The sequence below is a fragment of the Catharus ustulatus genome, chromosome 6 (assembly GCF_009819885.2).
Source record: "Catharus ustulatus isolate bCatUst1 chromosome 6, bCatUst1.pri.v2, whole genome shotgun sequence".
Taxonomy (NCBI): domain Eukaryota; kingdom Metazoa; phylum Chordata; class Aves; order Passeriformes; family Turdidae; genus Catharus; species Catharus ustulatus.
In genome coordinates, this window is record NC_046226.1 from 38,697,693 (window position 1) to 38,712,004 (window position 14,312).

The 14,312-nt window shown below is 47.4% G+C and overlaps 1 protein-coding gene across 1 annotated transcript; it reads right to left on the reverse strand.

Annotated features, from left to right (window-relative positions):
* Positions 1-608: 608 nt before the first annotated feature.
* On the reverse strand, positions 609-12,109 carry DLL4 (delta like canonical Notch ligand 4). The gene is made up of 11 exons (XM_033063770.1): positions 11,525-12,109; positions 11,134-11,397; positions 10,664-10,721; positions 9,714-9,983; positions 8,966-9,026; positions 8,727-8,857; positions 7,182-7,351; positions 5,888-6,107; positions 4,723-5,431; positions 3,866-3,974; positions 609-2,451 (listed from the first exon to the last, which is right to left on the reverse strand). Exons 1-11 carry the CDS (start codon positions 11,576-11,578, stop codon positions 2,446-2,448), a joined length of 2,052 nt encoding a protein of 683 aa, XP_032919661.1. The 5' UTR covers positions 11,579-12,109; the 3' UTR covers positions 609-2,445.
* Positions 12,110-14,312: the final 2,203 nt, after the last annotated feature.

Below are 14,312 nucleotides of genomic sequence, written 5' to 3' on the forward strand. Positions count from 1 at the left end.
ACCCCTTGCAATCAAACAAACAAGGATACAATCTCACATATGTAGGTGTAGATGTAGATGCTGTGCCAGAGTAACCTGTGGACCAAGATTTGGATCTTATTAAAAGTGTTTAAAGAAGCAGGATTGAAAAAGATAGTAATAGTGTTTTGTTCTGTAAGCGAACCCCAAGACAATGCATTTATTAAGCCACTTTGAAATGGTATTAAATCTGCATCTTTCATGAGTTGTCAGGGGAGAGGAAGAGTGAAGCATTAATAAAAATAACTTTCCTCACAGTTCAGTCCCACACCATAGCAAGAAAATGTGTGTGTATGTGTGTATATGTGTGTATATACATATATGTAATTCAAGTATTATCTATCACAATATAAATATGTATAACATTTCAAAATGTCACCTGAATGCCACTCAGCTGAACAACTTTGTTGACATGTGTTAACACTGTAACTTTTTAAATAAAAAGCAGCTGATACCAGTTGGTGTGCAAATGTAAATGTAGGACTGCAATGACCAGGCAGACGAGGTTACTTCTGGGGGGCTCCACTAACCTTGGCTGTCCCAAAATAACACGTGTAAAAGGACAAACCACAACAAACTTTGTAGTAGCAGGAAAGTATTTTCATTGCTTGAAAAAAAAAATAAAATTCAAACTTTGTCATCACATTAAAAACATTACACGAGAAGTAATAAACATATTTACACTTCTGTTTTGATTATAAATATACATTATATACAAAATAATGTTATAAAACGTAGAAAGTTCAGTGCTTCTGATTTTTTTAAATTACTGAAATACTAGTCTTCAAAATAAACTACAAACAGACAAACTAAAACCCATATTATTGATTTCTGAAGGTCATCTTCAAAATGGTCCTACGTGGTCAGAGCAGAAGGTCAGTAGTGGACAATATGAAGGGGTCTTGTCTGCACAGTTCAAGGGAGTAGATGGGCTAGTCCAACAACAGGCTTTACAAGGGCAGGAATATCGCTGTCAGAGAGATAGCACAGTCCAGGTTTCTTGTAAGAGATCTTGTTTCTCCCTCCTCATTCTGCCCCATGCCCTGGTCTCATTCACAAGTGTCACGGCACTTTCCACTGGGGTGTCCGGTATTATTGCTGTAAATATGGATAGAAGAAAGGAGCTTCTGCCTGCCTCTGCTGTCCAGGGACAGACACAACATGTTTTCCATGCAGCAGTCAGGGGGTATGAAAGAAATAGGATGAGCCTAAAACCTTCTAACTCTAATCTGCACCTGTCTTGGCAGAGGGCATCTCAGTGGGTGCTTCACTACTGGGCATTTAGAACCGGGATGAAGAATGAAGTTGGAGTTTTGCAGCCAGATGGAGAAATGGGGGCTGTGCCACACGGCTGCTGCTTCTTCAGAAAGTAACAGCTGCAATTTTGAGACTATTTGCAGTAAAAGGTGGCACCTAATTCAGAAACACGACATAAACCCCTGAATTTGTGTCAAAATAAGGCAGGGGGAAGAGAATGAGGAAGGAGAAGAAAAGAAGTAGTGTCTATTCACAATCACTGGTAGTGCAAAGGGCATGAAAACAGCTGAGACAGCTCAGCACATAAAGGTTCTAGGAGCTGATTGATTTTAAACGCATTTGTAAGGCTTTATATAGAGCTGGGATCACCTCCTCCCTATTAATAGGGATGAGGCAGTACACATTCCTTATCACAACTTCCACAAAAATCATGTTCCACATCATGGCTCGAGTCAATCAGTTCTCCAAAGCATCACCAAATGAGATGACATGTAAATTCGGTTTTCTTCTTTCCTCCTCCTCTCACCCCTTACACAGTCTCCTTAGGTGCAGCAGGAGAGAGGAGATGCAAATGGATGTGTAGCAGGAAGTATCAACCACCTCTGCCCAGTACTGTTCAGGTAACTGCAAAAAGAGCAGTCAAGTTTCTGTTTGGGCTTGTTAGATTCTCTTGACACATTATAGGCACTTTTAAACCCAGAAAAAATGGAGACCTCATTTATGCTGTATCCATTATCTGCATAGCAATGTGTCTTGCTTCGCACCTTCCATGGCAACACCTGTGACAGTTATGTGCCTCCTTATCTACCAGCACCTCCCATAACCAGAGTTCTGGAAAGCCAGGGGTCTGTCCATGAGGAACTGGCCTCAGCATCTTTTAAAACACCAACATTTTTAACCTCTCTCTTCCCTCTGCCTCCCCTTTTCAATAGCAAATGAGATTTCTGGTATCAAACTTCAAACAAGGGCAGTAAGAACAAAAAGGTGTATTGCATCTTTCAGTAAATTCACAGTCTGTCCAGTTCACTCAGTTCCATCCTCCGCCTGAGAGCAGCAAGTTGCATGTAATTAAAAACAGTCCAATCCAGTTCTGAATTGTAAACAATGCAGCAGGAACGTCCATCTACTGGCATCACCAAATCTGAGGTGCAAATGGGCCTATCTTCAGTCTTATACCTGTTAGGATATAAAACAACACCAGGAATGAGAAGGGATCACCGCATACAAAGTAGTGCAGAACCAATGAATATAATTTAGCTATGTCAAACCAAAGCAATTTAAGCCAAACATTACTGCAGTTTAATTCTCAGTGCTTTCAGCTGGGTCCAGAGGCAAAAAATTACCAGCAAAAAAAAAATAGTCATCTGTGTGATGAGTGGCCTCTCTACCTGGCCTGAGGGGGAGAATGCTTACAAACATTAGGGATCTGCAAAAAGTACATGGTATAGTTAAATAGCTTGTGTTTAGAAGCATTGAGCCTGAATGATGTGGAGAGATTCTAGGGGCTGTCATTCTGAAAATAGAAACATTTCTGGAGATGCCTGATGTAAATTCGGGAGCCTAACTTTGGTCAGCAAGATCTTCCAAGATACAGTATTTAGGTGACTTAATGGGAATGAAGCGTCCAGCTGTCATTTGTATCTTTGAATGCTTTCACTTAGTCTTAAACTTTTAATATTGTTGGTTGACTTGTGTTCCAGCTTGCTTTCAAGGGGAAATCTGATATCCACCTTGGAAAGGGAGACTGAATCCTGCAGATCTGACTTCACAGATCACTGCTGTATGGCACAGCAAGCTTCTCTTTCCTACAGGGTGAAAGTAATCCTAAAGATGGCTACACCAAAGAAGACAGGTATTGGTTAACATCAAATTGCCTTTAACTTCCACTGAGACTTTTTCTAAAAGGCTGGTAATTGTTCAGGAACTAGCTGGTTCCTCAATACCTGCTTTTTAGTCTTTAAAGTTCAATGTTAGGCCTCTTCTTTTTTTGTGTATCCAGCTTTTCAATACAATGTAAAAATCGAGATTTTTTTTCATTAACAGCATTAACTTCTGTTAGAGAATATTTAGCTGGAGCTTAAATGCTAAGAGGTTGAAATTACCTTATAACAGACTCCCTAAATGGCTGTTATGCCTATCCACTAACACATTCTGCTACCTTCCATCTTCAGCTAGAAATCTATAGCTTTGCCTGTTTCCACAGAACAAAGATTATCCATTGTAGTCACAGGAAAAAACATGGCCTTACATCAATAGGCCTAAGAATGATTATTATTTCCATTTTTTCTGACCACCTATTTAAGAGGAAATAATCCTACAATGTGCTGAATTTTTATGGGCTGATGCTCTGTGTTTTCATCTACCACTGACTTATCTATGCCCAAAACCACTCATTTAATAAAATCAGAGTGGCTACTTTTTAAATTTTTCCCGCTTGTATATTCTTTGTGGGCCGCAGAAGAGGAGAGGAAAATGCTGGGAAGCATTATGATCCCTAGAAATAAAGGAACCTTCTCAGATAACATTACTAAAGGATAATTTACCCTTTTATTTTGTGAATTTATTCCTGTCCACCTCTGTACTGACTTACCTCTGTGGCTATGATGCACTCATTCCTTTCTTCTGTTATCACAAAGACGGACTGGTACATTGAATCCCTCGGAGAGCATATCGCTGATATTCTGCATTCTGGCTTTTCACTAAGGCAGAGCAGAGAAAAAAGAGCATTAGCTGACTACTAACAAGCTGGACTCTCAAAATCTACCATGAATATGGAGCGGTGGAATGAGATAGCCATGTGGAAGGGAAGTGCATGGGATCAAGTTTCACGCGTTCTGTGTCTGTCGGAATATTATGCCAGAGAAGTGGAAGTAAGGAACAGTGAGAGCCTTCCTATGCTCCTGCCATGTCCAGCCTAACAGTGTGTTCCTCAGAGCCCTTGGTGTAACAACCACACACAGATCCCAGACAAGACCTTCAGTACATGAGTCAGAAGACTGATAAGCCACTGAATATCCGCCCTTTTCTCCTTTTGAAAAAGGGGAGGTGTTTTCACTCCATCATTCTTCTCAGTAAGCAGGTCATCTTGCCTTCTTACAAAGCGAAATACTTATTTTTAATCACTGTATGCCTTAACTGTTGTTCCTCCAAGATCTACTGAGGAAGGAAAGACACTTCGTACTTTCACCACTGGCCTAGCCACTCCAGGTTCCTTCCCAGTATCCATACTAACAGCACCCTGCACAAACACTCAAATTAATTTACTTAGCTAAGGATACCAGCTGGTTGTGACACACATACTCCAGTATGAAGATTCCTGGCGTTGATCTGGTTTGTTTTGTATATTCTCTGCTTGAGATTTTTTTTCCCCTCATATGGTTACCTACTTCTAGACTGATACAAAGATGAGTGGCTTTCAGAAAGACTGTAACAAAAACTGCTTCTCACCTGTGTAGTCGGAGGGGAGACTTCTCTCCTAAACACTTTTCACTTTTGTAATATTTATCTTCTGGTGTCCCTCTACTTGTCAGGTCTTTTACCAGATTGTAGTCCAGTTTATGGTTCTTGGGTTTGTAGTTTGATTTCTCCAGCCCACAGTCCACTTCGAGGTCTTTATTTTTATTGGTGTTTTTCAGCTGGGAAGCTGGAATGAGATTGTCCTTCTGGAAGTCAGACAGGTTGTTCATTGTCTCCAACTCCTGCTCTGGGTGCATCCTCATCTGCCTGATGACCATTGCTATCATGCAGAACAGTATGAGCAAAGCCACCAGCCCCACCCCCATGGATATAGCAATCCAGGGGACTGGTTTAGGAGGAAGTGTAACGGGCACTGAATAAACTGGCAATTCACAGCGGTTGCCCATGAAGCCAGAAGGACAGTAGCAAACAAAGTTGGCACTGTAAAGTCCACTGTAGCATGTGCCTCCATTCTCACATGGCCCAGAAGCACATTCATCTCTGGTTTTGATGTCACAGTTCCTGCCACTGTAGCCTGGCATGCATGTGCAGGTGTAATCGTTGATTAGATCATGACAAGTCCCCCCATTGGAACATGGGTTTCTGGCACACTCGTTGATGTTTATCTCACATTTCTGACCAGAGAAACCAGGCCGACAGCGGCACACACGAATCTGCCCAACGTGAAAGCAACTACCATCTGAGGGAAAAAAAAGTAACATAAAAATTAGTTTGCAATGCACTTCACTCAGAAATCTAAGCCTTTCCCTGGTCAGCATGTTATACCACCTCAAGAAGAGAGAGGTTATTTTACGAAACAACTGCACATCTAAAAGTTCATTCTACTTTACCTAACTGTATCACCGTGCCTTAAAATTATGCCTCTTTTAAATATATGTGACAGAGCTAATTTAATTTAATTCTGCCATCTTTCCCATCATATAATAAACCTCATGCATTGTTTTGCTGCATAGAAAATGCCAGTGAAAGTCCTACTCCAGCAAGAGACTAAAATTAGGGTGGATGTGGAATACAGTGGGGGAGAGGACTAATGTTCTAGAGGAAGAGTAGAGGTCAGATTGGATTTCTATCACTTCTGCACTGAAAAGCACAAATGAGTCAGGGTCATGAGATTTTTTTTGATAAAAAGACTCACCATTTGCACACGGGTTGCTTGTGCACCTGTCTACTTTTTTTTCACAGTTTGACCCTGTGAAGCCAAAAGGGCAAACGCAGGCATAGCTGGCCCCTTGCTCCTTTTCCAAGCACGTGCCACCGTTGAAGCACGGGGAATCTATACACGTCAGAGCGCTGTGCTCACAGTGAGTGCCATAGTAGCCAGGGGGGCACAGGCAGTGATAACCGTTCTCCATATCCTGCAAAACACAACATTAGGCTGCTGTTATTTAATGGAAACAAATGACAGTTTGTTAGTTCTGCTCAGCAGCAAGCGCTGTTCAGTCCCTTCTCATCCACAGCCTGGTGTGGCAAAAGGGCCACAGGAGGGCAAACAGCTGCAGGTTGGACTGAGAGGGACAGAGTTGTGGATCAGCCGTACTCAGCGTACAGGAGTAATTGCGCAGATGAGTTGTAGGGAGCATGCAGGCAGCTAGACAAAAATATTGCTAACACCACTTCTGTCTAATGGGATCCAGAGGTCTTCCCAGAGGCCTTCCCAGAGCAGAGTGGTATGTGTTGACCTCCCAGCTGTGATTAGGCCATTTATCCTCAGTGTGAGAGCCCTTTTTTTATTTCACAAGGGTTTAAGTTGCTTTGGCTTGGCTAAGTCCCACCACTTAAATCATAACAAACTGTTTCTTCTTTCCAAGTATTGTATGTCCAAGGCCTTGGGAGAAGGGAGGTAGGATCTTGTGCTTTAATCTAAAAATCGCATTGGCTTTAATCTAAACATGCATCAGATTACATTTGGTATCTATAATCAATCTGCCTTCACCAATCCATCATTGGTAAGAATCTGTCATTAACTGGGTCCAAAAACAGGCGGAAACACAAATCTACAAGAGTCTAAAAGTGTGGAATTCTGATTGCCCCCTTATTGTTTGACACTATTTTCTCATAGCAGATAGCAAAATTTTCTTTTATTTGCTGCTAAAATACAGACTTAGTGCGTTTCTGTATGAATGGCGCTTTGAGAAGCTTATTTTTAACAGACCTGCTCCCTCATCAACCCTGGGTCTTGCCTAGTTCTCCTAATGGCTGCCACAGAAACCCAAGGATCAGTTGACTAGCTCTAATCTAGATGATCCATCTCCTCCTGTGACAGACTTCCTCCCCTGACACCTCTCGGAAAGGGTTCACTATGATAGTTGTGAGCGTCAGTAATGAACCCGCGTCCTATCGAATTCCCATTATGTTGTTACAGAACCGTTTCTGAAAAGGTACACCAGGGCTTGCTTCACACAGAGGCTTTACTTTGAAAATGCCCCTACCGTGCAGCTACCGCCGTTCCTGCAGGGATTGCTATCGCACTCGCTGATCTCGTGCTCGCAGTCGACGCCGGTGAAGCCGGGTTTGCACGCGCACGTGTAGCTGCCCTGGCCAGTGTTCATGCAAGTTGCTCCATTTTTGCACGGCCTGTGGTGAGTGCAGTAGTTCAGATCTGCAAAAATACCAGGAGTTAGGACAACACGTCTCTGACAGATAAACATACAAAGATATGCATACAAAAAGGCTGTAATCAAGAAAAACGACAGAATTCCCAGTGAAGCATTTCATTTTGCTATCAATGGGAACACTGGAGATTGTTATCTGCGTTATTATCAGTCATAATCAGACTACCATCTATCTCTTGAGCTCTGAATTTTGAGAGAGCTGGCAAAAATATAACTGTCTTAAGTGTTTTGGTACATTCTCCCTTTTTTGTGGGCAAAAAACTGTTAGCTGCAATGGCATTTAGGTACAAAACTGGAAAATGTACTTCATAAGAGTGTGTTCTCCGAAACATACACCACAGCACTATGGACACGTCATGTACAGCATGTTACACACTAAAACAGTGAGCCCCATCTTTAAAAGGTGTGCTCTGAGGCACATTCTAGAAAGGCAGGGAGTAAAAATAAAAGATGTTTTGGATTTGAGATTTAAACAAACACTAGAAATCTTTTATTGTTTATTTGCTCTCTTTTTATGGATGTTAGTAGATTAAACTGTAAAATGCTCTGCCAAGCTTGACGGTTTTGTTTTTTTTTCCTTTAAATTTGAGACAGAGGTTAAGCATAAGTTCATAGGAGGTAAGTAAGAAAAGCTTTATTATCTCTATAAATACTATAGAGTAATTTGAATGCAACTGGTTAATAGATAACTATAAGCAGAAAAAAAATCTGCAACTTTACTTTTCCTGCTTAATTCAGCCTTCACCATCTTAATCCTATAACTGTTCTGGAAACACTTAGCCTCTGCTTTGAGCACTTAATGATCTCAGTGCCAGCAGTGCATATATGGCCTTGAGGACATGACTGCTCAGCTGGCTACGGTTCAGTGATTCAGAGGGTTGAATAGGTGGAAGTGGTCTGGTGTACCTTAAAATGGAACCTGTACTTTTCATTCTTACATGATTTTTCTCTCATGCTCCAGACTTATCATATGAGTTAACTTCCTTGTATGCAAAATAAGGAAGGCCCAAATCATGGTGTTTATTGCTGCTGGAAACTATTTATTAAATTGTTATACTTGTGCAAGGAGTAAATTAAACTTTGCATGAGCAGGCAGAAAACTTGTCTGTTCAACACTCATCCAGATTGTTAAGTCTTTCTCCAAGAGAAACATATTTTGCAAGAGAAAAACAGCAGCTACCAAAAAGGTTTCCTTGTTTTCAGACAAAATTACTACAAGAACTGGTATGTAAGGCTGCAGTGCTGCAAACTGTGAAGATGTACCTTGGGGAAATTTAATTCCAGATCCGGTGGGTCAGATTCCTTAGTGCAGTACTAAGGAGCACCCAACCTAGAGCTCTAAGTGCAAGCTTCAGAACCAACCTTGATCACAGAAGAGGCCACCCCATCCTTCATCACATATGCACTGCCATTGTGTTTTACACGTCCCGTGGCGGCAGCCTATATGGGGAATGCATTCATCACAGTAGCGGCCTTGCCAACCAGGACGGCAGCTAGAAGAAAAGTCCAATTAAAACATTAATGACATGGGGAAGAGTTTAAGTTTCTATTACAAGGTGACATTTTAACTGATGTTCAGACTGCTATTGCCATCTACTCACATGCACTCTCCAGGCTTGTTGCAATATCCATTCTGTTCGGTACATCCAGCCAGACAGATGGCTGTGAAGAGAACATAAAAAAGCATAAATGTTTAGGTAAATACACATGGTGCCACAGAAAACACTTTAAAATGATAAAAAGCTTTTAAAAAACACTTTTAAAAATGAGTTTTACACTTTAAAAGTTTTGTTTTAGAACTTATTGGTACTGGGATTTCTGGAGCAGGAGGAAGTGAACAAGGAGAGCCAACGCTCAACAACTTGTCCTTTAGTTTTTCTGTTTATACAACAAACATGAACTCTTGCAAATCTTGCAAGAAAAGCAGCAAGAGAAACGGCTTTGGCTTGTGCTAATGAAAGGCTCAAAAAAGCCAGCAGTACCCTGAACTCAGAGTGAAGGTTCCCACTACTACACTGCAACACCTGTCTCATGTCCTCTGGCTGCAGGAATGGCTGGTGGCACACTTTGTGTGAGCAAGGTGCTACCCTTTTACCTTGCAACAGCTACTGCTATTGAGGGCTATCAGCCAAGGTCCCTTTCCTGCCAGCGCGCTCTTTGCTGCTAAGGCTCGCAGAGGTGCAGCACAGCGTTGGGTGGCTGCAGCCAAAGGGGGCAAAGTCCTCAGCACGCAACTTTGCTCTCCAGACTGGGAGTGGAGAGGTCGGCATGAAAACACGGCCGGGCCACGGGAGGCCTCCGTAAGCTTTGGAGCCGCGCCCGCCCCCGCCCGCTGCCCGCGGCACTCACGCTCGGTGCAGTACTCGCCGGCCCAGCCGGGCAGGCAGGCCAGGCTCCCGTCCGCCGCGCACACGTAGTGCCCGAAGCGGTCGTCGCGGCGCTTGCACAGGCGGGAGCAGCTCTCGCCGTAGTAGTTCTCGCTGCAGACCACGCGGTAGGAGTAGCGCAGCTTGGTCAGCGGGCCCTGATGCACGTCCTGCGACCAGTCCTCGCCCACCGACAGCGAGCGCTGGATCGACATCTGGCTGATGAGCCACTCGTCCGGGGGCGGCCGGGAGCCTGCGGGAGAGCGGACGCGGGTCAGCGGCTCTGAGCCCGCCCCGCCGGGCCAGCGGAGCGGGATGCGCCGCCCGCGAGTACATACACACATACATATATACATACACACACATATACATACACACATGCATATATACACACATGCATATATACATCTACACATACATATACCCAGGCACGCGTGTGGATATTGGCGTATGCAAGGGTACAAAAAGGTGGCCACCAGGGTGTGCGAACCCGGGCCAAAGGGACTCAGCTGAGGGGCCTGTGAAAGGAGGGCTGCTGTGAAATATCCTTTTCCTTTCCTCTCAGAAAAACATCCCAAAGCCATTATTCCTTTCCAAAGGGCGGAATTCGAGCAAGGTGTAAAATACAGGAAAAGGCGGACGGGGCTTGCTGGCAGGCTCCCGGCTTTCTCACCGCAGCCCGCCTCGCTTTCCCACGCCAAAAATAAACCGGAGGAAACGCAATTGTGTTGGAGATTAGGCCGGGGCAGAATCAAAGCGGCCCCTGATGGATATCGTAGGGGGACCGGCTCCTGATGGTGGGATAAAGCCGGCCCTGGAGTTATGGCATAAACAGCTGAGCCGGGGGGGTCGGGCCGGGGGGGACACTCGGGACGGGCCCGGGGCGCTCCCGCCGCGCGCGCTCCCCCTGCCGGCCGCGCGCGCACTATTCACCTTCCGGCAGGTAGTTGTCGGGCGCGTGCCAGGCCTGGATGATCAGGGAGAAGGTTCCCTGCGGGAGAGAAAGCAGCGTCAGCCCCGCACCCCTCCGCGCACAGCCGCGCCGAGCCGCGCCCCGCCGCACACCGGCCGTGCCCTGCCCTGCCCCGCGTTCGCGCTCTCTCCCCGCGGCTACGCGCTTCCCTCCTTCCTACAGACCACGGATACACATCCCCACCTCCAAGCCCCCCAGCCCCTTGCTTTATCTCTCTTAATAACATTGGTTATCCCAAGTACTTCTGATCTGGATAAGCTTTCTCATTGCGCTTTTTTTTTTTCCCTCACTGTTTTTTTGAAGGAAGTTCTGGAAATAAGTCTAAAGGCAAAAGTAGTTTGTTGACATTACAGGTTATCAGCCCGCCGCGCTTAGCCTGCTCTTGCCACCCTGCCCCACCATCGCAATCGGGTTAAAAGTAGAGTCTCACCGGCCACGTGAAGTTGAAGGGCAGCTTAATGGGGCTGTCAAATCTCTCTGTATCCTTGATGCTGAAGGAGTTTATTCCCAGAACCGGGGTGATGATGCTGCCGAAAGTGCAGGAGCCCGGGGAAACCACTGTCTGAAAATGCTTCAAACAAACGCGAAAGAAGGTCCTGCAGTGGGGGGAGCAGGTCTTCCCACTGGCCAGAGACCCGTGGCTATTCACGAATTCGTGTAGCTCCAGCTGGAAGACGCCGGAGCCGGACACCCTCTGCACAAAGGGGAGACACACAAAATAGCCAAATCAGACCTTACCCGGCTTTGCCATGCAAACTTGCTTCCATCACCCACTTTACATTTCGCGAACCCTTTTTTTTTTTTTTTTCGTGTGTGATTACCTGCTGCAAAATCGTTAACAGAAACGTCAAGCCAAAGATGCGCAAGGCTGTCATCCTTGTGTTATTCGAGCTTCCAGTTCTTAGTGGGTTTAGTTTTCCTTCTGTATTCCTCAAATGGACCAAGCAAGCGTTTCCCGTTCGAGGGAGAAAAGAGAGGCGTCACGGCGATTCTCCTGGAGCAACCTGCTCTTCCAAATATTCCCCGAGCACCAGCAGAAATCGGAAGGTAAAATCCAGGTGCCGATCCGTCCCCTTCTGGGAATTAATCCTGCAGCCAGCCGCCGACCTCTGATCGCTGTCGTCGCCTTTATAAACTCCAAAGCCGGGTGGGTTTGGTGAGAGACGCGGAGGGGAGTGCTTAGTGTGGAACCGCTCCTCCTTTAACCGGTGCTAACAGCTCTCAGTAATGGGAAAGTTGGTTCCCTTCGAGCTGTTTATATAGTTGCCTCGCATCCTCACAAGCTCATTATGTAAACTGTCAGTCAGACTCACGGGCGATCCCTCCCCTTTTCCATCTTTCCTTTCTGGAAAAAAGAACCAAATGTTGCGGAGAGCCCTCATATCCCGAATTAATACCCTGCTGCCGCCGCCGCCGCCGCCGCTGCCGCGCTGCCCGCCGAGGAGCCGAGCTGATTACGAACGAGCCGAGCATCTGTTGAGATATTTACGGCGCTCACACTGGGAGAGAGTTCCCTCGAAAATCAGACGGCTCTCCACAGGGCAGCTTTCTACAGCGGCCGAACAATAGAGAATTAAATGTTTCAAAAATACGCTAGTTAGTTAGTTAGTTAGTTAGTTAGTTAGTTAGTTAGTTAGTTAGTTAGTTAGCTTCCCGTTGCCCTCCACCCCACACCTCCACGAGTGTCCCCCTCCCCGGCCGTGTCCCGGCGGCGGGACGGGCGGCGCGGAGCCCTGCAGCCGCGGCAGGAGCTGCCCTGCCCGGCGGGGGCTGGCCCCGGCTAGAAACCAAAAGTAAAACGATGTTTGCCCGGCAGGCGGGCACCCGGGGCGGCTCCCGGGGCGCAGCGCCCGGCTCTGGGGCGCCCGTGCCGCAGGTCCGGCCCCATGGCTGACCCCGAGTGTCGGAGCCCACCGAGGAAGGGCTGGGTGATGGCAGGGCAGGCGGGCACGGCGGGGATCGGCGGGCGCTCGGTCGCCCTTCCGAATTCGGTGGCGAATGAGCGCTCCTGTGAGGTGGCCGGGGTCGACAGCAAGGACGGAGCTGGGTTTTCCCGAGACTGCCCCGGTTCCCAGAAACATGGGCAAGGGAAAACTCGGGCGCCTGCAGGCAAGCGGGGCGGGAGCGGGTCTGCGGGCCGTGTCTGGCTGCGGCCGGGTTGCGGTCTGGCGTGTGCCATAAAGCCCTTGGCCTGATTGCAGCGTGCGCTTATTGTTGGGTCGCGTGTCCCTCATTAAAGCCAAGCACAGAGAAGGCCTTTCATGTGGCTTTTTATTTCAGCTTGTTAAATGGATGGGAGGCCGGAGGGGGGAGGGAAGGAGGGAGGGAGAGATAAACCCTCAGCTGTATGGTAATGAGGTCTTGCCACCTTTCTGCCAGCGCCGGGCGCGCCAGGCTGCGGGCCTCCGCGGCGTGGGTCACCTGGGGAGCAGCGCGGGGCGCGGAGCGCTGCCGGTCCCTTTCCGCCCCTCTGCTCTCCCAAAGGGTCTGTTCTCGCAGCGTTACTTCCCCATTCCGAGTTCTTTTGGGGGAGATAAGGAAAGCCGGGGGTCCGGATGGTTTGGAGTCGAGGCAGCATGGAGAGGGCACACTCCAGCCAAACTTCCCAGGCTGTCGCGCTCCTTCGTATATTTAAAGCGGCTGCTCTCCCTGGAGATCGGCTTCGGCCCAGGATGTGGTCAGGGTCTAAACGCCCGAGGTGTCACCGGGAGGGCCGGGGGAGGGCTGGGGAACACGGCACGACTTCGCAGAGAAAACGTGGGAGGAAAGCCACGGGCACCGCCGGGATTGGTTTGGGCAGAGGAGCAGGCTAGAAGTCGGGGTCGCCACCAAAAGAGGATTAAAACTTCTCCCGGTCCCCACTGCGCCTGTGAAAGCCGGAGCCGGGAGGCACAAACTCTGGCAATGTCGGGGGACCGCACCCGAGGCCGGGCACCCTTGGCTTGGCTCCGTCCCGAGTAGCCCGGCTGTCGCCGGGGGTACGTGTTTGCGCGGACGGGAGCCGTGTCCGTGGAGGAGATAAACCGCGAGGCAGAGAGGCACAGGCGAGGAGCTCTTTTGTCTCGGCCTCGTAAACAAGTGGGAAGGAGGAATGTGTCGCCGCTGATGAACTCGGAATTTTGCAGCAGCGATCCACCCGGCCAGATCCCGGCTTTACCAGCAGCAGCGTCAACTGTCAAAATCAAATCTGATGCTAATAGCTTCGGTACTAAATAAAATGAGAGGCCAGATAACATCAGTGCTTGATAAATGGTAATGAGTGTCTAACCTAGGGGAACAGAAGGGCTGTGGGGCTCTTTAATTCAGTATTGAAAGGCTAGCTGGGTACTGCAGGCTCTAGCAGATGTTAGTATGTGTGTGTTTTGATTTTTGACTTGTATTGGACGTTTATTAGGCTAACCAGAGCCACCCCACGCATGGCCACTTGGTCCAGGCACCATCTGGCACAAGCAGGGCGGCGTGCAAGAATAGGGCCTTGCTTTGGTGCTGAGGATCCACAGGCAGCATCTACCATATGGACCCGGAGTTAATGTAGGTTAAAGCAAGACAAGCTCATCTCTGCTTTTCACAGCTCCGCCGAACCTCTCTGCCGTCCTGGAGGAGTGCACC

Coding starts and splice junctions, on each gene's coding strand:
- DLL4 (XM_033063770.1), bottom strand. CDS start 11,578: ATGACAGCCTTGCGCATCTTTGGCTTGACGTTTCTGTTAACGATTTTG. Junction 10,722..11,133: donor CCTTCAACTTCACGTGGCCG/GTGAGACTCTAC, acceptor TCTCTCCCGCAG/GGAACCTTCTCCCTGATCAT. Junction 5,432..5,887: donor AAGCAACCCGTGTGCAAATG/GTGAGTCTTTTT, acceptor TTTTTCCCTCAG/ATGGTAGTTGCTTTCACGTT.